Source organism: Pagrus major, chromosome 2 (assembly GCF_040436345.1).
Source record: "Pagrus major chromosome 2, Pma_NU_1.0".
Taxonomy (NCBI): Eukaryota; Metazoa; Chordata; class Actinopteri; order Spariformes; family Sparidae; genus Pagrus; species Pagrus major.
The window spans coordinates 16,261,360-16,287,938 of NC_133216.1; the positions used below are offsets into that span (position 1 = coordinate 16,261,360).

Sequence of the window (26,579 nt, forward strand, 5' to 3'; positions counted from 1 at the left end):
CTGTATGTCTGAGTCACACAGGATGACATCAGTCTTGCTGTGGACTAAACGTGCCAACGCTTTCTGTCACCCAAACTGACTGAGACACACAGGCACCGTCTGTGCGCCTTCTCTCTTCCTCTACTGACTGCAAAGAGTCACCCCCTTGATTTAGAGTGTGTTAGAAGATGAGAAGAAGAGGGAGGTGCTGCTTTTACCGAGGGCAGAGGTGGAGGGGAGAGGTTCGGCTTTGATGGCCCACTACACAGGCGTCTGAGGCCTGGGAGAGCGGCGGTGGACAGCAGCTGTGTTCCCACATTCCTGCAGCTTTCTATCAACCGTGCTTCCTCCTCTGCATCAAACCCTCCCTTTGTTGTCAAACAAAACGCAGTTAAAAACAAACTCGAAAAGAAAAGACGGCTTTCTCAAAGTGGGAGAGATGACTTGTGATGCAACTGACTCATCAGTGCAAACAAGCTATTGCTTTAATCCCTAAAAGACGTGACTGATGTAACACATGGCATCATGTCTGATATAATGAAAAGTGACAGTACTGCTCGCAAGAAACATCTAAGAGTGCTTTAGATCTTTAAATGCTTAAAGGTGCACTACGTAGTTTTGGGAAAGAAATTCTAATCAGAAGAGAAAGATCTTCACCGACTGATTTTCTTTATGTCTGAACAAACTAAATAAACAAACTCTCTTTGTGCTCATGACTGAATAAACTTGATAAACAAACTGACCTTGAAGGACAACACAGTTTCATACTGTTTTACTCTGTTTATATTTGGTGGACCCTGCCACCTTTCTAGCTTCAAACAGTGTTCTGCGGACCTTATTTTCCTCTGAGAACAGCTTGTTCATTCAGTCACGTAAAAAAGTTTGTATTATTACCTCATTAATATTGTAAATATTAAAACTCTGAGTTTGAATTTCTTCTCCAAATCTACATAGTGTCACTTAAATGATTCAAACGTGTTTTATATTTTGACTTTTTGAAGTCAGACATGTTTTCTTTTAATGTCAGAATTCCTGTCTTTCCTTGAAGAGTGATTTCCTCTTGTTTTGCTCATATGATGCACTCCTTTTCTTTCACACTCATGTTAGATGTTTCAATAACAAAATTACAGTGAAAAATCCACAACTTGGCAGCTTTACCTCCTGATATCTCCATCAGTTCTGTACCTTAATGTAGCTTCTACACCACCTGGAGGACAAATAAGGTACAAACACTCTTTTTTTCATTTCTTTCCTTTATGTGTTGCTCATATTCGTATGTAGCTCTCAGGCAGGTAAGCTACCATGAATCATGCACCTGACAGCTCCTGTAGCAACTAGCAGCAAATGTGTTTGCGTCAACAGCAGGTTGGTTGGTTGCCCGGTGACAAATAGTGAGTTTATTGTGAGGCTCCAGTCCAGAGAGGAGTTTACACAATGTGACAAAAGTGGGCCAAAGAGGGGGGAAGTGAGTTGTTTTTTCAAACTCAGACATTTCAGAGCCTTTAAGTGGGCTCCTCTCAGAGCCACTGTTTTGGCTGAAGTACAGTGGATCTTCCCAGCAGGAATTCTTGCGAAGTAGCCCAACTCGATATTGAATTCAACTCTTTAACCATGTAAGAAGGGCAACACTTTATTTTATTTTTTTACAGGGAGACACTTTAAGATAAATAACCGCCAAAAAAAAGGCAAACACTATTTCTTTTGAGCTCCTCTCTGAAAGGGCAATGTGGAGTGGAAGAGAGGAGCTCATCTACACTATGTCTCTGTCTCACACAAACACACACACACACTGTACACACACACACACACACACACACACACACACACACAGTTGGCTGTTGTTGGCTGTGACTGGGGTGCTGTGAGGAGAGTGGGGCTCAGTGTGACCAGGCAGAGGCCAGTGTTGCAGGCAGTCAGGCAGTGGAGAGAGTGTTGAGCCGCAGAGACGTGCCCAGGGTGGATAAACCATGCTCACTGAGTGGGAGAAAGACTCTGCCCAGGACACAAGATGAAGGTGGAGAGGAAGACCTCCTCTACGGGCGACAGTTTTACAGACATTCCTCCACTACTGACGCTCTTTGGCCTCCTCCTCCTCCTCCTTCTCTTCGCAGGTAAGTCCAAACATTTGTCAGGGCTAAAAAAACCTCTCTGATGACGACAAAACAGGTGGATTTTTCTTTAATTGTGAGACAGTAATCATCCTTTCAATTGACGTCTTTGTACAGCGTTTTACAGTCTTTGCTTCACCTTCTTTCTTCATATTAATTCCGTCACTAAAACCCGGAACAAAACACAAGTTCTTACACTTTTTGAAGTTAATCCAGATTAAGTTAGTCGCAGATGTTTTTGTGTTCAACGGGCTGGCGGCACAATGGATTCGTTCATGGGTGGCGCTCTATATTGGGCCCCCATCTCCAGCTCAAAGGAGCCTGGAGTGGCCATTGTAGGTGTGTAAGGAGGGGATGTGTTAGGTTAAGTGTGGTGATATCAAGTTTTGTGGAGAGCAGGTGAAGAGGGCATGGTCTGCTTTTTTTTTTTTTTGTTCTGAGTGTGGGAAGCTTTAGATGAGTTCATTCAAGGGGTAAAAATGGTGTCAAAAGATTAGAATGTGGTGTTTTTGGTTTGAAAATATTTCATTTGAATGACCGTACCATGGGCCCAGTTTACCCAATGAGGCTGGTTTTGGTGGAATCACTGAATCCTGTGTCAATCTCCAACTTCACCAGTGACAAAGACTTTCTCTCTGCCTCTCTCACTCTTTTCGAGGGAGGAAACTCGTTCCAACAATCATGCCCTTTGTCTTATCGCCTTGGCAACCCCTGTCAGGCGCACCAAATGGTTACCACGGCAATGAGGCGATGCCCTGCTAACTGCCTCGCTGCAAAGAATAGTGAACAGTGCAGACTCTCTCTCTCTCTCCTCCCTCTCTCCTAGGTTGATCTTTTCTATCACTGAGGCCTAACAGTAGGATGCCCCTCAGAGGCATGCAGCCAATGTTTAGGCCTCCATGTGTCCGGCTACAGCTGAGTTATAGGAACCTCCACTGTGAACATAATAGCTTTGCTGTGTTTGGTTTCCCAGACAGGGTGCGTCTATAAAAGATGAAATGTGGCTCACGCTGTAATACCTTATCCCTGTATCCCTGCAGGGGGGGTGGGGGTAGGGCTAGAGGATAATTGAGGAACACAAATCAAAATTAGTGCATTACTTGTTCTCTATGAGGGGTCATGAGGAATTCCTAGGGTGTTTCTGAGAAACAGATTAGTGATCAAGACGTTATCATGGGGCCTGGGTAAAAGCAAGAGTGTGCATTTATTGAGTTTGTTCGCATGTGGGGATAAAGTAAGATGAGTAATTTTTCAATTTAGTTTTTAGTTTTAATGCAAAAATGCATCGAATTTCTATTCAATATAATCTCCAATAAAGGACTAACACCATGGACTAAGGCATAAAGGATGAAGGCCCTTAGTGACAGCATCAAGGTATAATAAATGATTGAATTTCAGCTTCTTATAATAAAATGATTCAGTCACACTTTATATTTGAAGTGCAATAAGTAAGAATTGGCAACCTGTCGAGTTATTACTCCAAACAAACAAAGGGAGCATATCAACAGAGTAACTGCTAACTGCTGCTAACTGTAGCTGTTGTTAGCTAATTAGCTGTAGCCGAGTGACTGGACAATGGAATCAAATTTTCGATATCAATTATTCTGAATTGTATTAAATGTTTTATCGTTTACATCAAAAATGTGTGCATTTTGGAGTTTTCCTAAAAAGTGATGATTAATAATGTTACTGTGTCTCATATAGTAGTTTCCAAAGTTTCTAGCAATGGTGAAAAACATGCTGGAAAAACAGCAAAGGCGTAACGAAAAAATAATACATTTTTCTATTTCAGTTACCACCAAAGTGAATTGAAAAGTACATACTTGCCTTTGACCTCAAAGGTGCGCAAAGTCTTCTTGTTACACGTTTGACACTTTAGGTCATTTACCATCTGAGCATTTTGTGGTGTTAATTACCAATTAAGAATGAAATTAGAGTTTACGTGTAACATTATGGATACATCAACATGTATTTCAATGTTTTAATTCGTTTGACTATTTTAAACCAACATGCTGAACGGGAGTTCACAAATTTCATTTGTTTGCTCCTCTGACATTGCTACACTGAATGATATTTCCTGCAGTGATTTAATATACTACACTATCATTTTGTTTTCTCAAGATCTCGAATTAATTATATCGTTATCTCGGGAAAACAAAGTTTCGTTATCTCGAGATCTCGAGAAAATTGTCCCGTTATCTCGGGAAAACGGCAGTTGTTATTTCGAGATAATAACTCGAGATCTCGAGAAAACAAATGAAATTAACTCGTTATCACGGGAAAACAGAGGAAATAAAATGTATGAATGCATGGCCCTTTAGGGCTTCCGTAAAATTCAATAAATGTAACAAGTCCAATATTTTTAATACATAATTCAACAGTAAGTCTCACAAATAGGAATATTCAAGTAATATGAACCTTAATATTATACTTTCACTGTAGCTGCGTAAATGTTTGTGCATAGGGCCATTGTATACATCCCCTCAATACTTGTTCCTGTAGGGAGAGTAGTAATTAGTGAAGCAGTAATTAGTGTGTTTTTGCATAAGCCCTCTATTGTTTTTCTCTGCTCACTGGCAGAGCATCAATGGTTGCAAAGTGACTGCCCTTTGTTTACTCAGTGTCCCCAGTCAACCTCTTACTATCCTTGTATCCTTCTCTATCTGCCCCTCAGTTCAAGATCTCACCTTTTGTCTCTATTCCCTCCCTCCAGGTGAGGTGTCAGGGGTGAATGTGACCAGCCAAACCGAGGTGGTGAGGGGCACGGTGGGCAAAGAGGCCCTCTTGTCGGTCAGCTACTCCAGCAGCAGCGCCGACAAGCCTGTGATCAAGTGGCAGATAAAGAGGGACAAAGAGAAACCCATCACCGTCGTGCAGTCCATAGGAACAGACATCATAGGGAACCTGAGGCCGGAGTACCGCAACCGCATCCTGGTGTTTGAGAATGGGTCTCTGCTGCTTCACAACCTGCAGCTGTCAGACGAAGGGGCGTACGAGGTGGAGATCTCCATCACTGATGACACCTTCACTGGAGAGCGCCACATTGAGCTCACTGTGGACGGTATGCAGGATTCCTTTTACAGAGCTGACGTCTCTCATATTTCAAAACATCTGAGCAATATGAGCAGGACTCGGAAGAGGAGTAAAGAGCTAAAAGAAAATCAATACAGGTTGAAAATACATGATCTCACCCTGGAGAGTGTAATAGTAATACTGGAGTTTTGTTTTTCAGATCACGATACAGAGTGATTCACAGTGTTGGTGGTGTTCTTTTTAAGACACTAACTGGGATTTCACTTATCATATATATAACTAGATTTCAACCAGCCTCTCATATCCCCCCTGTGTCTTCGTCCTGTCATTTTCAGTTCCTGTGTCCAAACCTTACATCCAGATGATGGCCTCGTCTGTGCTGGAGTACAGCGAGCACTTTAACCTCCACTGTTCCCACGATAACGGCACAAAGCCCATCTACGGCTGGCTGAAGGGAGGCAAGGTGCTGAGCAATGACTCACGACTGCTGCTCTCACATGACCAAAAGGTGCTGACCATCGCACGTGTCCTGATGTCAGATGATGACATTTACGCCTGCACGGTGGAGAACCCCATCAGCAGCATGAAGAGCATACCTGTCAAGCTCACTGTCTACAGTAGGTGGCATGTTACACCGGTAGGACCTCAAGTTATACATGTTTACATTCAGGATGAAGAGATGGTGGTAAAGTAACATCAGAGGTGGAAGAAGTATTCAGTGTACCTATAATTATGTTTTTATAACTGTATAATCACCTGAAACTAAAATGTTTGTGTTGTTATTTTTACTTGGAATGAGACATTTATTATTACTATTTATCTACAGAAGGGGCGGGGTCCTCTTCCATGGAGTGTGCCATGTTGCGCCGCCTTGTTTTACAGTAGGCCAGAACGGACTTACCAAACACTGGCTCTAGAGCGGGCCTTTTGCATTTTTGGCATTGTTGTTGGTGGAGTTTTCAGTTGTTTGCAATTTGCAACCTTGCCACTAGATGCTCCCTTTTGCTATCTGCATATCAATGTTTTTAAAATCCCTGTCACTATGGAAAACAACAAACAACCTGCGACCTAGCAACCTACACACTGAAAATCACAAGTTAATGCCAGGGCTCGCCTCCCCACGTGCAAAACAAGATCCTCCCCAGTGCTGTTTTGTGGGGGTACCATCGATGCTTCCTGGGTTTTAGCATCACCCAAGAAAACTGTGATTGGTGAAAAGAAGTACAGACAAGCTGGATTATTTTTTCCCCTATACCAAAATGAGATATGGTGCAGCAAGACCTTTCTCTAGCCACGCAGCTCTGTGGAGATGTGGGACTAAAGTAAACGAAACGCAACCATAGTTAAAAATACTTCTTTACAAGTAGAAAAATTGCCTTCAAGATTTTACCTCAGTAAAAGTACATAAGTATTACTTGCAAAATGTTCTTTGAGTATTAAATGGGATATTCATTAGCCTGTGCAGATTACGATACGATATGATGCCATACGATGCAATACGATACGATACAATACGATTCAATGCGATACGATACAATTTTACTGTCAGTTTACAGTAATATTCATTTTGTATAGTTAAAGCAGCCCCGTTTAGACATACAGTTACACATATGACACATAACCATAGACATACAGATCCAGCTTTTATTTAGCCACACTCGTTTTGGTTTAACAACAGGATAGACTGATGTATGAAATAACTCTTCTTTTCTTCCCTTTGGAGGGCTCTAATCGGTATTCTCCATTTAAAACATGCAAGGGGTTAGAAGAGATACTGTTGGCAAGTCTGAGCACGCAGGCTGGCCATTAATCTTAAATATGTATACATTTGGGGGTGATTCCATAATTTAGTTTTAAGTTTCACAGATAAGCTGAACTGCATGACACAACATGAATTTTAATTTATTGTTGTAGCTGGTTGAGGTGGATTTAATGTAAACTATTTTACACATCATTGTGATCATCATATTTTTTTTTAAGTCCCCTTTTTAATCTGGCAAAGTAAAAGTAAAGTAGTATAAAATAAAAAATACTCAAGTTCAGTACTTTAAGACTGTACTTAAGCACAGTACTTGAGTAAATGAATTGAATAACAGTTCAGCACTGGTTTCTAGTTCTAATAAATAACAACCAATATGAAAATGTATACTGTACATATCCTCAGAATCTAATTATGAAAACTGCTCATATTCAGCTCATTGTTAGACAGCCATCCAATTCAGTAGCTAGCAGAAGCAATTATCATCTCATGCTGACCCATACACAAGCATGCCTGCCTCTCTAACAATGTTGTTTACAACAAGTGCAAATCCAGGCTGAGTGCAGCAGAGTTGGCCCAGAGCGGCTGTTACTGGGCGCCAGTATAGAGCCGCATGTCATGGCTGGGAGAGAGAGAGGGAGAGGCCATCTAATCCAATGAATGGACAGTTATTTATGAGGACGGAGCAGAAAAAGAAGGCAGGTGGGGAGGACGCTTTGCCTCAGTGGACCTCAGTAATCCTCACTTCATTATTGCTGTACTGTGATGTGCTGCATGAGGAGACAGCTACAGGCCCCTCAAACTGCTCTCTATTCCCTCTGTATGCATCGCAGCATGGCACAAAGTCTCAAAGTGACTACCCTAATGTGCTACTTCACTGCACCTTATTCATGCCAGCACTCTCAAAAGACTTGGCAAAAGCCACGCAAAAAGAAGGAATCGAATGTTCTGCCTGCTCCGTGTCCTGGTCATGTTTTATTATAAGCTTACAGCTGGAAAGAAAAAAGGGATTTTCTAAATTTATTTCCTAGAAGACACACTTCAGCTAATCCTGCAAACTTTCCATTATCTACAAAGCAGGTCAAGTTAAATGTGAAGCAAAGGTACAAGTCATTGGTTCATTGTTATTGCGTGGCTGTTACTGACACAAACTTCTCCATCGTTCTTTCTTTCTTTCTTGTTCTCATCTACCCCTCTGTATCACTCTGGTTTAGGACGGAGCTCGCTATACATCATCCTGTCCACCGGTGGCATATTCCTCCTAATCACCCTGGTGACAGTGTGTGCCTGTTGGAAACCCTCCAAGTGAGAGCTACTCTTTCTTCCTGCACCTCTTTTGCCTCTCCTCTCTCTCCCCCTTCTCTTTCTTCCTCTCTCTCCACCTCTCTTGGCTTTGATAATGCACTTGAGGATGTGACTAGAATCTCAATAAGTAGGTCGACGGTGTCACCTGAACATTTAGTGAAAAAGTACGAACACAGTGACCTGTAGCTCATGTGAACAGTCATTTAACAGCACGGTTTGGATTTTCTACGCTGTTTATTTTTTCCCGCTGTAGAAAGAAGCATCGACCCGTCCCCCAAAGAGCTCCCATCTATGTGGAGCAGAGTGAAAACGGCCATGATGGTGAGCAACTGTTACCATCGATCATCTTTAGATGTGTACACACCTATATATATATTATTATCATATTGCAATTAGTCTTGAAACATGTAATTACAATACACAATATTAAAATGAATATCTATCTTTTGCAGTTGATGTTGTGCCCAAACCATCTACACTTGGTCGAAGGAGTCCCATGCCTCTTTATGTTCTCACTGAAGATGTAAGTCACTCTTTCATGACCTAAATTTCCATTTAGCATCTATATTACATTTAAACTGAATTTAATTCAAAAGGAGCCATTGACAGCTTTGCAATGAAACAAGACAAAGAGCCATTCTAGCCACTGCCATTGAAGCGTCTATGCTAACATGCTGATGTTTTAGCAGGTTTCATTTGTATCATGTTCACCATCTTAGTTTAGCATGTTGCTTACATTGCCTTATTAGCACAAAGCACAGCAGAAGATGATGAGATTATCATTATTATAACGTTCGCCAAGGAGGTTATGTTTTCGGTTCAGTTTTTTTGTTTGTTTGTTTGTTTGTTCGACAGCAGGACAACATAACTGACCCAATTTTCATGAAACTGAATGGGCCAAGGAAGAAGCCAGTAAATTTTGGAGCAGATCCAAATCACAGGGTGGATACACAAATTATTTTTTACGATAGGGCCTTTGGCATTGGCTGAATAAATGGAATACATCTTAAAATCCAGCAGATGGTAGTAAAGTTCAGTAGTGAAAAAACATAGTCAATTGTAGAAATACAATGACTCCATCATCATCCACATTTGCTGGTTCATGCACTCAGTGTGACAATGGTTCATGGGAGAACAGGTGCAGATTTGCATATCATAGAAGCATGGATCATTTGTCTTGCGCTCTCCAAGTGCCCTTCTAGTAAAATTGAAAATTTGACCTGATGATGTCCCTAAATTTAAAGTTAAACAATCATTGAAGTTGTGGCATTTCATCCTGAGGAGAGCATGAATGTCTGTACCAAATTTCACGACAGTGGTTAGTGAACCTCAAGGGTACTAGAGACAAAATCAGGGGCTCACCAAAGTCATTAGGATTCACCCTCTGGGAACCATGACTGTCTGGACAGTATCTAATGCCGATCCATCCATTAGTTGTTGAGATATTTTAGTCTGGAACAAAATGGTGGACCCACATTGCCATCCGTGAAGCCATTCTCCTACTGAGGCAAAAAACATTAGATTTTTTTTAATTATAAAATATGGCTCCATTAAGATGAAATCATTACAGCACCAAATTTGATGATGACTGCAACACGTGTATCACAATCTCATTTCAGGAGACTCTGGAGCGTTTGGAAGAATGTTCTGGCAATGCTGTCAGCCAATCAGAAATGAATATCCCTGCTACCTATGCTCCAGTCCTTCCCCCCTCCAACAACAGAACTGAGCGGCCTGTCTGGACTGCCCCACGCAGATACCCCCGCAGCCCCTCTCCACTGGCACAGCTTCTCGCACAACCCCTCCCAGGTCCTCCCCTACGCCCCATCCGCTCACCGGCTCACTCCCCTGGTTCGTCTCCACGCAGTTTCAGTCCGATAAGAAAAGCCCGTCCGCCAGTGGGAATCCCCACCAGCAGCCACCTGCCTGTAGAGGCGGAGTGTGCAGAGCCTTGTGATCAGACTCAGTGTCCATCACAGCAGTGACAGCTGCTTGGATGTATGTGTTCATTCTGTGATTGTAAAGTACATGTATAGATTGTTGGTCTTTGTTGCATCCTGCCACGGAGATAAAGGATTCGATGCACTAGGATAAGAGATGAGTTCACTTTCAGCTAACTGTGTCTTTATATTCCATTATTTATCATCTATTTCTCTATGCACAGTATTTCTGTAGTCTTTTGATGATATCCTGTCATGAGAAAATTATATCCTGTCGACCGGTAAAGAATTTACAGCTCTGGTATATATTTTGCTTCTTGACGAATTATAAATTCTACTGGGAACTTTTGATAAGTGCCTGTACATATTGTATGTAAGTTAATAGTTATGGATCAGGTTTTTCTTTTGGACAATTAAACCACAAAGTGTATTCTTATTCAACAGTAGGTCATCGTACAACCTAAGGTAATAAAAACAGTTTAAATATTTTGTTGTTTGTCATCAGTTTTGACACATTCTCCACCACAGTAAATTGTACTTGTACTCTGTTTTATTTGTACAGTATAAATACATTGTCTTGTTATTAGAGTTTCACACACGAGAGCAGTGTTATAAAAAATAAACACAAATCATGCTTGAGTAAAAGTAAAGACAATGTGTTAAAATATTACTTTGGTAAAAGTGAATGTCACCCATACAGATAGTACTTTAGTAAAAGTCTTAAAGTGTCTGATATTAAATGCACTTATGTACTTTATACTTCCACTCTACTACATTTTGGAGGCAAATATTCTTATTTTCTTCAACACCATATATATATGACAACTTTAGTCACTAGTTACTAAGCAGATTACCTGCTGCATCAGAGCCAAAGCACAGCACAGTGCATTTTTAAATAATTTGTTCATCAACAGTTGGATAGAAAAAAAGACAACAAAAAACGTACTCAAGTAATATTCGCATGGGTGACTTTGACTTAATATTTAGACACAGTATCTTCACTTTGACGCAAAGTATTACTTTGGGGTACATTTTACAACACTGATCAAAAGTAAAATAAAGTAAATCAAAAGTATACACATGTTAACAAGTATGTATATACTGTACTCAGCATTGGAATCACTGTTTTTCTTTTATCCAGTTGCTGATAAAATAAAATAATCTAAGGGTGCACTGCTTTGGGTCTAATGCAGCATGTAATCTGCAAAGTAACTAGTAACTAATGTTATGAAATAAATGTAGTGGAGTAAAAAGTACAATATTACCTTCAAAAAGTAGTGGAATGGAAGTAAGGGAAGAAATACGCAAGTAAAGTACAAGTACCTCCAAATTTTACTGAAGTACAGCACTCTAGTTAATGTACTTAGTTACATTTCATCACTACAAAAAAGTAATAGAGATGCTTACTTTCTTTTGTCTTTTTCAGAGCTGAATGTGATCAGCTTATGTGATTGTAATTCCTTTCTTGTCCATTAGGTGTCGCCCACATATCTCCTTAAATACTGTATTTCAATGCACACTTACCACAAGAAAGATTTACCTGTAAATACATTTCAACATTACCAATTTTCATTAGCTTTTTTAATCCATAAAGTGTAGCTTTGGATGTGTTACCGCTGTTTCCAAAAGATGGGAGCCATGAGCAACTGGTTAGCTAATGACAAGGTGCCTCTTAAGCTTCAAATACTTGACATTTGAAGGTCAGTGGGGATAAAGCTGAAAGAAGAATAATAAGTGTATAAATTGTGAGCAAATTAACGTCAAGAGAGATCCTTAAGTCAGCCATTTGTGGTCAAACTGTCGCTCCAGTTGGTTTTATAAGTACACTCTTCTTGATTATGGACAAATTGTTCCCGGAAATGATCAAATGGCTAATTTTCTTTTTACCTAATATTGGGTTTAGGCTACATGTTGTGTTTTTCCATTGCACATGCAAGGAGCATGGGATAAAAAGACCAAAAACATGAATGATTAAAGGATGTGCTGAACTGTATTCAGTTGTGAGGTACAAGCTTGTGAAAGACTCTCCTAATTCACACACACACACACACACACACACACACACACAGTGGCGTGGTCCGTCACTATTATCAGGATAATGTGTTCCCTTCTGAGGTCCAGCTGGACATCTTTTGTCATGAAAATCTGCATGATTTTATTGATTGCTTTTATCCTGCAATGTGTCTTCCGTTACTGAAGGTGTGATGAGTCTTGTGGTTACACAAGCAAATCAGATCCGCCTGTTTTGATCTGGGCTTTGTTCTGATTGAAACGTAATTTATTCCTCGGCACACAGACTCATGAATACGCATACAGCGTCATGGGCACACAAACACGCGCATAATCACTAGTGGCTTACAGTAAGTGGAAAATTAAATGTCCTCAGATAATGAAAGCAGGTCATTGTTATTGAGCTTGGAAATTGCTTTTAATCTATTTTGATCTCACATTTTTTATTAGTCACACAGTCTGTCCCCGTCGTATTCCACCTCTCCTGGCTTGGAAGCCGAGGCAGTAATTAGACACTGGGGAGCAGGATCACATCTGTGTGCATACAGTACATGTGTATGAGTCCATGTGTGGGGAGAAGGTGTCCTATCAGTTCAATGGAGATGATGTATGATGCTCTACATCGCTAATTAATTACCTCCTCCTCCTGCCTGGCCGAGCCTTCTCACTAATGTCCTTGTCACACCAGCCTGTTGATGTGAAATTCCCAGTAGAAGAGGGTGACTTTATTGTTGGGAAGCTCTTATCCAGCCTTTTGTCTCCACAGAGCAGGACCTGCAGTTCATAACAGGTAGTAAAGCCCTAGTAAATTTTGTGCTGCTTTATACATAAGCTCCACTACATTTCAGACGCAAATATTGTCCCTTCTATTCCACTACATTTATGTAAAAGCTATGGTTACTTGTTCCAATTATATTTAAATATATGATAAATACAAGTAGTGCAATACATTTAAGGCAATGGTTTCCAATCTTTTGGCTCATAACAAATGTTTTTCACCTATCCAGTAGTACTCGCCAAGACCTGTAAACACACTTTAATGTGTAAAATTGGTGAAGTTACCCTTTAAATAACCGTTTTAGGTACAATATTTTACAAAAAAGCAAAAATACAGAGAAAAGAGTGGTAGATTTGCAATTTCTAAATAGACATACTTAATGCCTGTCATAAAGGTGGATTCCCCATGAAATCAAGCATTATGAGGAAATGTTGATAACTTTAGCTTTAGCTCAACAAAGTTACCAAGCAACCACATCTGTTAGCGGTTTACAATGTTTACTTTGTTTCACATTAGTCATGTTACGGTTATCAATCTTGCACAGTAACATGTTGTGTCTTTTGTTCACTCGCTTTCAAAACAAATGCATGTGATAGGAGGATCATGATCTTTGTGACCAGAGCAGTGCTCATACCACTTTTGTCTACAGGGGCCGCCAGAATCGACAAAAATGAAAGTTCCTTATAGCAGCTTTAAGTAGACTACATTTTGAATGCAGGACTTGCAGTGGAGTAACATTAATGTATTGTCACCTTTTCTTTAAAGATCTAAATACTTCTTCCACCTCTCCTGATGCTCTTCCTGAGATGTCTCCCTTTCCCCTATCTGTGAAGTTTTCCTTATCCACAATAAATGACAAGACAGGCCTTTACCATTTTTTTTTAACATGGTCTGAATTATTATTCATTTCATCAAAACATGTGTTTTGATACATTTGTATGTATGTTGCTCAACTGTAAATTGTGTTAAAAAAAGAAAGCACTTCAGAATGTCCTGAAGTGCTCTGCTGAGTTCATCTGACCAAACCATCTGCTGGACCTGCTCTCAACAACGAAGTGGATAAGTGCGCACACACACACACATGAACACACTCACACATACAGAGAAAACAAACGCAAATACATATCTAATAATCATAGCACACATTCACATGTGTACATACATAAAGTAGCACTCAGTGGCAGACAGAAAGAACAAACAAACACTTGAAATTATGGTTAGAAGTGGAGTCCTTCTGATAAGATATAATTTTCCATGTATCATTGAGTGCTCTAATCAGTGTTTAGTTTGTGCACTGTGTGCCTTTTAGGGCCAATAACAACTGCTGTTTTCAACAGAACGCAGGTGTAATATAATAATCTACCTAGGTTTCTATCAGATATCTGTGTAGTTAACAATTTGTGTTCAGTATCTGATTAAGCCACAGTACTTGTATGCTTTTTTCCTCTATGAGATTCAGTGAATCAGACTATGTAGATAAGCAGTTTGTGGCGAGTGCAGGTAAAAGCCCTACACCACTTAAGACATGTCTGTTTTTTTTGTTTTTTTTTCCATAGTAACAGTCCCCTGGCAATCAGTAAGAGTGCCAGTTATATTCATAGTACTCCTCACCCCTCTGGCTCCCTCACACATCCCCTTCCTCACTTCTTTCTTCATCACTCACATCCTCTCTCACTCTCTCTCCCTCTCTCTCTCTCCTCCCCTGTAGCTCTCCCTTTGTGCGTTCGAGTGTGAGTCTGTCTGCATGTGAGTCGGCTGCATCCTCAGCACCTGAGACATTACCTCCGGTCTCCACAGGGGAAGCTGCACCGCTGACACTGTGAGTTAAACGGGTCTGCTGTTGCTTTGACTGCGATTTTATATGTTTTATTATGTTTAATGATTAATTGGAGGTGAATGTTTTACTGTTTGATTGGAGCGTGAAAAACTGTCCGTGTATCATGGATATAATACATGTAAATTGCCAGTTTATTTAGCATTTTTAAAAAGTGAGTGTTTTAGTTTCAAGGATAATGTTTTAGCATTTGTATTCCTGTATGTTTTATTTGTTTTTCTTACTTTTTAACTGGACATTAGCAACAGCAAATACTTGTATAAAAAATTATGCAATGTCAAATTTGCTGGCAGTTAAATTGAGCATACTCACCTGCATTGTATTTATCAGGCATTATCTGCATGAATATACTGAAAGAAATGTGTGTCTTCCCCATATTTGTTTCTTCAGTGACTCCTTGTGAAAAGACCCTGGTTGTTGGCTCGTCAGGTTTGCCAATCAGGACTCTAACCCAGAAACTCTGCAGGTGTAAGAGAGGAGAGGGAGGTCAACATGGGCTCCAGCTCCTCCTCCTATGCCCCCAAAACCATTTACCTGGATGTGGATGGGAAAGTGCAAAAGGTGGGTCCGAATCCAGTGGAAATGCTATTTTTCTTCGAACTTTAATATTGTTTACATTGTTAAATTCTGTGACTGAAAACTTAAGCTTCGTATAGAATATAGAATTTTTTCTTTTAATTTTTTTTTGCTAGTAAACAGTTTCATATAATGTAAATGGGATTAATAAAAGGAAACAGAAACAGATTTAATGGTTCAATGAAGCAAAAAATGATAACTTTACACTGTAAGTGTTGTTGGAATATTATGTCTGAAGTATAAACATATAGAAAATGGTATATTAGGTGTCTAACTGTAGAGAAAATCAATTGATTGTGCAGGCAGTACCATCCAAAATATGTTTAAATTAATCATAGTTCAGACTAATCCAGTAAAAATAAATGTAATGGTTAAATATATGATTGGATTATTGGATTAGAAGACATTTAGAGATATAAAGGGGCTCTATGTAAAAATTGTAGGAATTTCTATGTATTAATCACTTTTATATTGGTCATATGTGCGCAGATTGTAATGTGACGAGAAAAACACAAGACCCTCCCCGTCTCTCTGATTGCCTATACAAGCCTGTAGTTGATCTGTTTCAGTTGTTTAATGCTGCTGGATTGCAGATTTCTTTGTGATGGGCTCGGGTCAGATTTTCAGCGACAGTCCAAAGGATGTGACTTTATGGCTCATCTCAGTGCCTCTCTCCACTCTGCTAACAGAGAGCAACAGTAGCTAATGTTAGTTTAGAAATGGAGCTCGCTAACATAAACTAAAGACTGGCTTCCAGCAAAGAACGGCTCCACAGAGCCCCTTTAATGATTTGTTTAATGACAAAACCAACCATAATAAACTTTAACTATGGCAACCTTCTTGAGTCACTAGTAGGTATTCCCTGCAGACTAACCTCACCTGAGGAGGTGCTACAATTAAACCACGATGCAGTTTGCTTTACAGGTGTTACTGACAGAACCAAACACCTGTTGTTAACAGCTTGCACACCAGTAATTTCTGCTGCCTTACAGCCCTGGGGTATTCGAGTGAAAATATGGATTAAGATCAAGTTTCCAGAGGCAGAATTTAAGCTATTAATCAGTGGTGATTAAATTGAATAATAAAAAATACAAAATGTGGAGTGCAAATAAAATAAAATGCTGTCTTCTTTCAGCTTTTTAACTGTAACGACAGCAGAACAACAGCTTGGTCATCATTTTAACAGTCGTGACAAATGTTTCGAGGCTCGAGTTTCATGTTTCAGCGTTCCAGACATACTGAGATACAGATAAATGCAGCACTTGCTGATCTGGTGATGTAGAGTGCTTCAAGTACAGAGCTGGCGATGACACATGTCTTTTCAAGAGCCCCGAGCCCACGGCCTGACGCTGAATGTTTGTCTGCTACACCTGCTCCCTTCAAGATGTGAGATCACAGTTTTTGCACTCACACAGCAGCACTCTCTCTATACTTGTACTGTACTAAGTCTGATTGCATGACAGGCGTGGATAATGTTGCTTTCTTCAAGAGCTCCATAAACGCTCACACTCCAGCTGTCCTTTTCTTCCCCTCACTGCTCTCTCTGCTGACTTGACCTTATTCAACCATAAAACGAACCGACCCTTACTTTTCACTCCCATGTGACTCGGTTGTCTGGAAAACACATGAAATCTGATAACTTTCCGACCCCGTCAGAACAACTGAGGCCTTATATCAAAACCAGCAGCTGTTTGTGTGCAGGTGTGCCTTTGGAAACCACATAGACACAGATGGCACTGTGTTGGATTTGTTGGCCACAGAGGAGGTTACTCCTGAACATGTAGCATATTGATAATTGGTACCACTTCCATGTGAGCTTCTTCTCATATGCATATTGATACAAAACCAGAAACAGTCTTGTATTTGAATTAAGAAAACAATTAAAGATCTTTGTTTTCCTCACAGGTGGTGTTCAGTCGCCACTGCAGCCCATGTGACATCAAGGAGCTTCTGTGTTCCTCATCTAACATTCCCAGGTTTGTGGTTTTGTTAATTTGTTTGCTTTTTCATTGGTTTATTTATTTATCTTTATTAATTATTTATCTGTGTCACTGAATATAATTTCTGGACATTATGGCCCTTTTAATTTTTTATTTTATTGTTTATGTTTACAGGGAGAGCTCACAATTAAAAGTAATTGCACCAGAGTTAGCTAGTAACTAATTTGCATCTGTTGTCACTATAAAGAAGAAAGAACCATCACATAAAGCTGCACACAAACAGCACACAACATGGCAAGATTATCATGCAGCAAAACAGCTATTAACACACAACAAATACTTGCATGTAATAATAAAACAGACGCACATCAAAGCAGACAATTACAAAAGTGAAGGGGTTGTCGTCATGGTTCTTTGATGTTCATGGTTATCAAGGAAAATAAATCATTTATACACCATTCTTCCAGTCGGCACTCTTCTATTTCCCTTGTTCTGGAGACTTTATTTTGAAGATACGTTCTTGGCATATATGCAGCTTCATGCATAGCAAAAAAAAATCTAGCCAACTGTAGAAACAGGGATACTTTTTGTCACATTCATAGTTTAGTAGCCCCAGATGGTTTCTTGCATAGAACCATCAGAAAGGAGGCAACTAGTTTGGAAAAGGGCAGGCACTAGCCTATCACAGGCTAACTTTAAAGGTCCTATTTGTAAGAAAAGTAGATTTTTGAGTCTCATTCCCAACTCTGGGAACTGGGATTGTAGGACGGGTCGGCCACCATACCAATGCAGCAGTATTTGATGAGTTGGGAATGGGACTCAAAAATCATCTTTTCTTACAACTAGGACCTTCAAGCAATCAGATACACAGAAGAAAATCGCTTACACCAACTAGCCAGTTGAGAGAAGAGCAAAAACATCTTTTCCATCGAGTAAAGCTTTCAGTGCCGTTCTTTGCTCTACTTCCAATTAAAAAACTCTCCAGTTCTGATATGATTTATGCTATAGCAGCATCTTTACTAAAGGAGCTACCACTGTTGTTTTCAAACAGTCACTTCTCTCGCCTTTAGCTGCCGTTTTGGATGCTGAATGGTTCAACCACTGTGTGTTTACTTTCAAGATTAAAAAACTTCCACCTTTCTCACTTTTACTTCCGTCCTGTCATAACAGGAACACTGCCATCATGATGGTGGACCCAGAAGGCGCCTTGGTCTCCATAGATCCCACCATGCCCACCAACTCTCCAAAGTAACACACCAGTATTATTGGATTGTATTTGTATAGAAATCAAATTATTATTTCATTTCAGCTTTCTTTCAACCTTGTGCTCTTGTGTCGAAAAGCGACACAAGAGCTAATAAATTAACCTCTTTGAAATAAAAGCATTATAAAGAAATAGTAAGGCTGATGTTGAGAGTTAAAAATAATAACTGTTCTTCTGGTTTCCTCACAGCTCTCTGTACAAAGTTGTCCCTCTGTCCACTGGTCAGCTTGGAGGTAAGCTGTAAACATCTTTATTCTCCGTTACTAATGAGCTTGAAAGTACCAGACCTTGACAAGGCGAGCGCTGTTCACAATGATTTATCGGCAGTGTATCTGTGTCTGCAGAGAAGGAGGACATGTTTCAGAATGTGCTGTCCCAGGTGGCGGAGCAGTTCAGCAGGTAACACCTCAGTTGTTTATGTTATGTTATAGTTGAAGCCCATCCCTCCCCACCCTCCCACATACCTCACACACATACCCGACACCAGTGACTTTCAATGATAACACATGCTGCAACCCATAGAGGCAAGTTAAGTAAGACAATTCTTGTCTTATTTTGTCTTTATGACCACTGAACCATGTGAAATACACACAACTGTCTAATAATTTTCTATTCTTATCATTTGCCTTCCTCTCACAGAGCCTTTCGCATCAACGAGTTGAAGACTGAGGTCACCAACAGGCTAGCAATGCTGGAGAAGAGAGTGGAACGTAAGTGGTACATTTGACCAACAAACGACTGCCCTAAATAATGAAATACAGAAAATGCAAACACGTTCCTCAAGTGAAATCAAGCCGTGATATGCCTTGCCATCTTGTTTCAGTGGAAGGCTTGAAGGTGGTGGAGATTGAGAGGTGTAAAAATGATCTGAAGAAGCTACGAGATGAGATGACTTCAAGAGGTGGTGGCAGGTGAAATGAAGACCAACATTAGACATCTTGCAACAGGTGTCTACAACAATCAAATTTAATGTAAAATTTCCTTTCCTTTGAAATTCAGGGTAAACTGTCCGTGCAAATACAACTTCTCAGACGATGGGAAGAAGGTCACTCCTAGACGAGATGTCCCCAATTACCCAAAGGTATGTCCACTGGGACTGGTATCTTTACTACTATTAGACAGAGCAAACTTTAAATCGCTATACTGTCTTCATAAAGGTCCTAATTGTAAGAGTGTTGATTTTTGAGTCTCATTACGAACTCGTCAGATACTGACACTTTGGGATTGTAGGTGGATTGGCCCCTCTCCCAAAGCGTCAGTATTTTAAGAGATCAGAAACCCAAAGCATCAGTATTTGACAAGTTCGGAATGAGAATCAAAAATCAACTGTCTTACAAATTGGTAGTTCTGATGGCTTTGTTTTTTATTTGGTATATCCAGTACACACTGTCTCAGGAGACGATTGAAGCGCTCAAGAAGCCAACATTTGACGTCTGGCACTGGGAACACAATGAGGTTTGTTGTCTCTCCATAACTCACTTCCCATTCCACGTGATCCAGGTGACGCATGTCTGAACTTCTTTTCTCTTCCTTTGTGGCTGCAGATGCTGAGTTGTTTGGAGTATATGTACCATGACTTGGGACTGGTGAAAGAATTCAACATGAACCCCATCACACTCAAACGCTGGCTGGTAAAGACAGCACACATAGAGATATACTGTATCCTGCAGTGCACAATGCAGATCTCAAACAAGATTTTAACTAAAAAGCAGAAGTGTTGATTAGAGTCTAATCAGTGCTAGAAATTTTTGATTTAAGATTCTTCAGTCAGTGAATTGATAATTTTCTGTCTTCTAGTTGGCGATTCAGGAGAACTACCGTAACAACCCTTTCCACAACTTTCGCCACTGCTTCTGCGTTAGTCAGATGATGTACGGCATGATTCACCTCTGCAACCTGCAGGTATGATGCATGTTTGTGGCTATGGGATTAAACACTATTTCTTGCAACCATCTGCCTTTGAAATACCAACTTATACATTTCCAGTCTGGACATTTAGCATTAACACCTTTCATTTTACTCCATTGTCCAGGAGAAGCTGACTCTCACCGATATGGGAATTCTAATGACAGCTGCTGTGTGTCATGACCTGGACCACCCTGGCTACAACAACACGTAAGACTCACTATTCGGTCTGTCGAAGTGTTGACAGATAGAGCAATGCAGATGCCCATTGACCCCAGTGTGTTTTGACACCCTTGGCACAACACTGTTGTCAATGAACTGTGAAACTAGTTCAGCATGGAGAGAGTTCAGGTATGAAAACATGGTGATTCAGATTATAGTGTTGTCAGAGTTTAAGGGAAGGCGAGGACCTCTTATCACTGAAGCTTCATGGGAATACAGTCAATCAATTCACTCACCTGTGTCGTCTATCAGGTACCAAATCAATGCCCGCACAGAGCTGGCAGTGCGCTACAACGATATCTCCCCGCTGGAGAACCATCACTGTGCCGTGGCCTTCCAGATCCTCTCTCTTCCTGAGTGCAATATTTTTGCAAATGTGGATCTAGAGGCGTTCAAACAGATCCGACAGGTGAGATGTGGAATGTAAAGCTCTCGCTCATCTAGTTTTATCATAAAGGGACAGTTCACCCCAAAATCAAAAATACATATTTTTCCTGTCACCTGTACTGCTGTTTATCTATCTAGTCTAGTTGCAAAGTTTTGGTGATATCGACAGGAGAGGTGACTGCCTTCTCTCGAATATAAGACTAGACGCCAAAATTGAAAAATTCAACAGCAATGACTCTTTTCAGAAATCGTGACCCAGTCACTTCAGATAATCACGTAGGAACTATTTTCTTTCTGTATCATCACGCAGAAGGAAGTGTGCATCTACTCTTGGACAAGAAGCTTGTCATGGCAGTGCAGCATGTAAACATTTATGAAAATTGGGAACAGATGAACTGCCAAAGACTACAGGGAAAAATCAGACTAAGGTCACACTCACACTTGGCCCAGTTGCTCCGTACTGTGCCGAAGCATGATTGTCCCTCCTCCCCAGTCCCCCCGACGGCCTGCACCTCTTGTACATACGTGTCCACGTTGCGTACCCATGCTTGTGCTCGTGCATGAGCACACCTCTTCCAACCGTGCCTGGGCGAAGAAATTGTACGGTATGGTGCACTCACGCTAGTCAAACGAACTGGACTTTGGGGGTCAAACGTGCTTGGGCATAGTGCAGATTGCCTTGTGTGAGTGCGCCCTAAAATACAATAATTAACAAATAAAACATAGGTGTACACAGATATGGTATGCATGTGGTAGGAAGGAAAACAGTTCCTGTAAACTCCATGAAACTGCTCACAACAAGGTCTGTAGGTTGCCATCAGTGATCTATATTCAAGAGATGGTAGACATCTTAATGCTGGTAAACTTGACAACTCACACCAAAACAGTCTAGATGGATGAATAGCACTTCAGGTAAGGAAAGATATGTATTTTGATTTTGGGGGGAACTGTCCCTTTAATCCCACATGGTTTTGTCACATTTTTACATATCAATCAGAAGACTATTTGGTTTCACTTAAATGTCAGCATGCAAACATCTCAAGCAGTTTTGGTCTTTTATTTCCAGGCAATTATCACCCTCATCCTGGCCACTGACATGGCCCGACATGGCGAGATACTCGACTCCTTTAAACAAAAAGTGGACAACTTTGACTTCACCAATGAAGAGCATGTGACATGTGTATGTATACATTAAGTCTCGTAAGATCACGTTGCATCTCCACCTGACATCAGCTCCTTACTGTACTGCACATGTGAGATGTGACCTGAACACAAGCAGGCCTTTATCTGCTGAGCGGGCTGTAATCAGCAGGAGCCAAACAGACTGTATTAGTGTAATTGGGAATGCAGTCACGTAAATACAGTAGATGCATGATGAATAGGCTTCTTTATCCTGTGTGAGGGCCATGTATGTTTGTTCATATGTGTTTGTGTTTTTAGCTGAAGATGGTTTTGATCAAGTGCTGCGATATTTCCAACGAAGTGAGGCCAACTGAGGTAGCTGAGCCATGGGTGGACTGCCTCCTGGAGGAGTACTTCATGCAGGTGACTTCAACCAGAGCATTCACGTAACTCCAGAAATCCACTATCTAAATCCTACATGTCGACTCGGGTGAAGGGAAAAGTACCCATGCTACCCATGAGAGGTGAATTTTGCTATATTGAATAAAAAATATCCCCACGTGTGCTTCCCAGAGCGACAGGGAGAAGTCTGAGGGTCTTCCTGTGGCTCCCTTCATGGACAGAGACAAAGTCACCAAACCCACCGCTCAGATCGGATTCATCAAGTTTGTCCTCATCCCAATGTTTGAGACTGTCATGAAGGTAGGACAATGTGTGTAAGATGTGCTCCCTTATAAATACACCCTCATTAATTAACAACAATTAATGCTCTTACTGTGGTGTCCAACAGCTTTTCCCTCAGATTGAGGAGATCATGGTTCAACCGTTGAGAGACTCTCGTGACCACTATGAGGAGCTGAAACAGATCGATGACGCCATGACAGAGGTAGAACCTATTCTGCCCTATCTATCTATCTATCTATCTATCTATCTATCTATCTATCTATCTATCTATCTATCAACAATGTTGTATAACATAAAAATGGAGGCTTTTTGGGTCAGTAGCAAAGCTGGAGTCACTGTAATATGAACCAGATTGCTACTTTAAAAAAAAAAAAATTAAAGGAATAGTTCAACATTTTGGGAAATACGCTCATTTGCTGTCTTCGATGAAAAGATCAATGCCACTGTCATGTTTGCACCATAAATACATAAATACATACAGCAGCTATTTAGCTTAGCTGAGCACAACGACTGGTAACACAAGAAAACAGCTAGCCTTGCTCTGTCCAGCACCTCCAAAGCTCACTAATTAAAGGTGCACTATGTAGTTTTTGTGGAATACATTTTTATTAGTACAAAAAGATCTTCATTGACTTTAACAATCTTAATAAACAAACTCTTCATTTTCATGACTGAATAAACAAACCGACCTTAACAGCACAGTTTCATAATGTTTTACTTTGCTTATATGTGGTGGACCCTGCCACCTTTCTAGCTTCAAACAGTGTTCTGTGGACCTTTTTTTTCTCTGAGAACAACTTGTTTTTTTTAAAATCTGTACAAACAACGATATATTCAAGTCAAATCAAGTCAATTTTATGTTTATAGTACAGTGACCAGATGTCCTGGTTTGTCCGGGACTGTCCCAGATTCAAGCTGGGTGACCCAAGTCCAGACAAAAATCTTTTTAGAAATATCCCAGTCTTCAAAATTCCCCACCAAAATTGTCCAGTTTTTTTTCTATATATATATTTTTTTTAACCACAATTTTTCTTACAAAGACATTTATCATATCCTGTCCCACTCATTGTTAGCTAACCCAATATGTGTCAGTCAATCATTGTGTCGTTGTCAAGGCTTTTGCTAGCCGATGAGTCATCCTGCGACTCATTCTGACAGAACCTGTCAGTATGCTAACAGTTAGCTGTAATGCCAAAAATAAAGTCGGTCTTTTCTGAAGAGCTCCATGAGACTTCGCCCTTCCTTCGTAAGTAACAAAAAAGCTGCTTTCACGGTGTCCATGGTTTTGAGTGGTGCGCTCGACTGGTGTGCCAAGAAAACGCCTGTAGTGCCTGTATACATGAACATGTGGTACACTTAAGTGAATAGCACGAAAGTACAAATCAGACACTTGCCAAATGCTATACAATCTGTACAGCCTCTATCCTTCGATCCATAAGGCAACCAGCAGAGACCCCAGGAAGTTACGGGTCCCAGCCAAGGACTAGTCATGTACATAACTGCTGTAAAACTGACGTTGATGTTGATAATTCTTTGCCAGAAAGTGAAAAAGCGTATTTCCTAAAATGATAAGGTTGTGCTTGTGAATTCGGTAATGTAAAACTAAAGCAGCATAAACAATGTAAGGAATAAGTTTGAAATGAAATTCTTAATTTTTGTTTCCTGTGAAATTACACAGTGTCATCATGATATTATTGGTCTTTTTTTGTGGCAACAATCATATGGGGAAATTTTCATTTGGTGGCCTCAGGGGAAAAAAGGCTGAGAATAAGACTGGTTTGAGCCTGCACATACATGTAGTAATCACAAGCAAAAGTGACACTGCTGCGTGGTTGCAAACATGCCATTGTGCCTGTGGGGACTGATCTAATTAAATTTAGTTTGGAGCCTTGAAAGAACTTACAGTAACCCAAGTGGTCTGAGCGGTTAAAACAGTGGCAGTATTACAGGTTTCCTGCTGTGAGAAGGAGGCAAGTGGAAAACAAATCCAAGTCAATCAACAAGGTGTCATTTAAACTTTTCACCTGGAGTAACACTACAAATTATCAGTTGTGCAATTTGTTTCTCATGGGTGGGGTCACACGCATGCATGCACACGCCCATCAAAACCACTTGCTAACATGAAGGTGTGTCTTTTGTTCAATGAGGCACAGAAGAAAAAAACTGAAAATATGTCATTAGGCGGGAAGAAGAAGTAAGCTGTGCAGTGAGTGAGTGCAGTGATATCTGTGTAAGTAAAAGCAACGGACTCCTTGGTTGTGTTTTAGTGTTAGTGTCATGAGTGCGCTCTGTCTCTGCCTCTCTCTGGCCTCTCCACAGCAACTCTCCTCTACACTGAACTCTCTCTACAAAAGCCAGGCCTTTGTGAATGTGCAGCACTTTCATCACTTTGGATTCACCTTTTAAGTTAACACCAAGGAGTTCATATCAAGTTTCTCACGAAAAGGAAACCCAAAAGGGTAATCCTGTTTAGTAGGCTCAAGATAAATTGGTTCAACAAGAGAAATTCTTGGCAAGTGTAAAGGCCTCAGTTGTTTCAAAGTTAAACAGCTTACAAAGAAGAAAAATTCAACAGCTCATTCAAGAACCCCTTTAAAAAATCCTAAAGTTAAAGGTCCCATATTATGCTCACTTTCAGGTTTTATTCTGGGTGTCTGCCAGAAAATGTTTACATGCTTTAAAGAGGTCATATTATGCTTTTTGTTTTTTTTGCCTTTCCTTTATTGTGTTATTTAGCATTTTTGTGAATGTTAAAGGCATGCAAAGTAAAAAAGCCCAAAGACAACACCGAAGGGAGTTACTCTCTCCCACAGAAAACACTGCTCCTGCACTGCCTGAAATGCCTGGTTTGGAGTCAAGCCTTGTGTTCCTCACTAAGGAACAGGCGTTATAACATATACATATACATATATATATATATATATATATATATATATATATATATATATATATATATATATATATATATATATTTATATATATACATAAATATATATATATATATATATATACATATATATTATAAAATATATACACTACAGTCAGTCAGCAGACATACAGTTGCTACTGCTGTAGCGGTGTTATTTTAGATCACACTACCTTGCTCGGCATGACCCGCCCTACACTGCCTCTGACTGGCTACATCCTGCAAGTTAAGTAATGCACACGTGTAACTCTCAGCAAAGATTGAACAGAGGCGAGATGTCTCACTCCCCAGCTAAAATGGAGCGTTCAAGACACAGTGTGAAAAAGGTGCGTTAAAAGGTACCATATGAGAAAAATAATGTTTTTTGAAAATGAAAGTATGTAAACCTTTTCTACCAGGACCCCCAAAATAAAAGTATGAACCTGAAAATTAGCATAATATGACATCTTTAATATAAAAAAAACACATTATTTTTCTCTGTCCATTGCTCCAACACTTCTGTCACCCTCAAACTTAATAGCTTAAGGTTTTTGAACGTGTTTTCTCAAATTTTGAACTAATTATTCAAGCTAAGTTTTAAGGCAGCAATTAAATTTATATTTTTTTATGTTGAAACAGCCCAAAATTATTTACAGTGAGCTTTCCTGGTGTTTTTGCAACCACGGCAGTGCTGTGCAGATGTGACATCACAACCTTACAGAAGTCCTGACGGCTCATTTGAAGGCAATTTTCTGAATATATGTTGTTTGTATTTTCTGTGGATTGAGTGCTTTGTATGATTTCACAGTGTTTTTTACAGCACCTACA

The 26,579-nt window shown here is 40.2% G+C and overlaps 2 protein-coding genes across 2 annotated transcripts; both read left to right on the plus strand.

The window, feature by feature from the left end:
• The first annotated feature begins 1,987 nt into the window (after positions 1–1,987).
• Positions 1,988–10,169, plus strand: hepacama (hepatic and glial cell adhesion molecule a). The gene is made up of 7 exons (XM_073493929.1): positions 1,988–2,090; positions 4,801–5,148; positions 5,456–5,737; positions 8,094–8,184; positions 8,438–8,505; positions 8,637–8,707; positions 9,804–10,169. The coding sequence occupies exons 1-7, from the start codon at positions 1,988–1,990 to the stop codon at positions 10,167–10,169; spliced, it is 1,329 nt and encodes a 442-aa protein (XP_073350030.1).
• Positions 10,170–15,238: 5,069 nt separating this feature from the next.
• pde9ac (phosphodiesterase 9ac) lies at positions 15,239–25,044 on the plus strand. Its single transcript, XM_073489505.1, has 18 exons — positions 15,239–15,307; positions 17,228–17,298; positions 18,433–18,510; positions 18,716–18,759; positions 18,871–18,925; positions 19,166–19,236; positions 19,350–19,437; positions 19,526–19,607; positions 19,907–19,981; positions 20,071–20,157; positions 20,324–20,428; positions 20,559–20,641; positions 20,906–21,062; positions 22,107–22,220; positions 22,481–22,585; positions 22,736–22,864; positions 22,953–23,048; positions 24,994–25,044. The coding sequence occupies exons 1-18, from the start codon at positions 15,239–15,241 to the stop codon at positions 25,042–25,044; spliced, it is 1,560 nt and encodes a 519-aa protein (XP_073345606.1).
• Positions 25,045–26,579: the final 1,535 nt, after the last annotated feature.

Excerpts from the sequence above, each read along its gene's own strand:
- hepacama (XM_073493929.1), top strand. The coding sequence starts at position 1,988 with ATGAAGGTGGAGAGGAAGACCTCCTCTACGGGCGACAGTTTTACAGAC. Across the intron at positions 5,738-8,093 it reads TGTCAAGCTCACTGTCTACA|GACGGAGCTCGCTATACATC; the intron begins GTAGGTGGCATG and ends ACTCTGGTTTAG. Across the intron at positions 8,185-8,437 it reads GCCTGTTGGAAACCCTCCAA|AAAGAAGCATCGACCCGTCC; the intron begins GTGAGAGCTACT and ends TTCCCGCTGTAG.
- pde9ac (XM_073489505.1), top strand. The coding sequence starts at position 15,239 with ATGGGCTCCAGCTCCTCCTCCTATGCCCCCAAAACCATTTACCTGGAT. Across the intron at positions 15,308-17,227 it reads TGGATGGGAAAGTGCAAAAG|GTGGTGTTCAGTCGCCACTG; the intron begins GTGGGTCCGAAT and ends TTTTCCTCACAG. Across the intron at positions 19,982-20,070 it reads GGCACTGGGAACACAATGAG|ATGCTGAGTTGTTTGGAGTA; the intron begins GTTTGTTGTCTC and ends TTGTGGCTGCAG.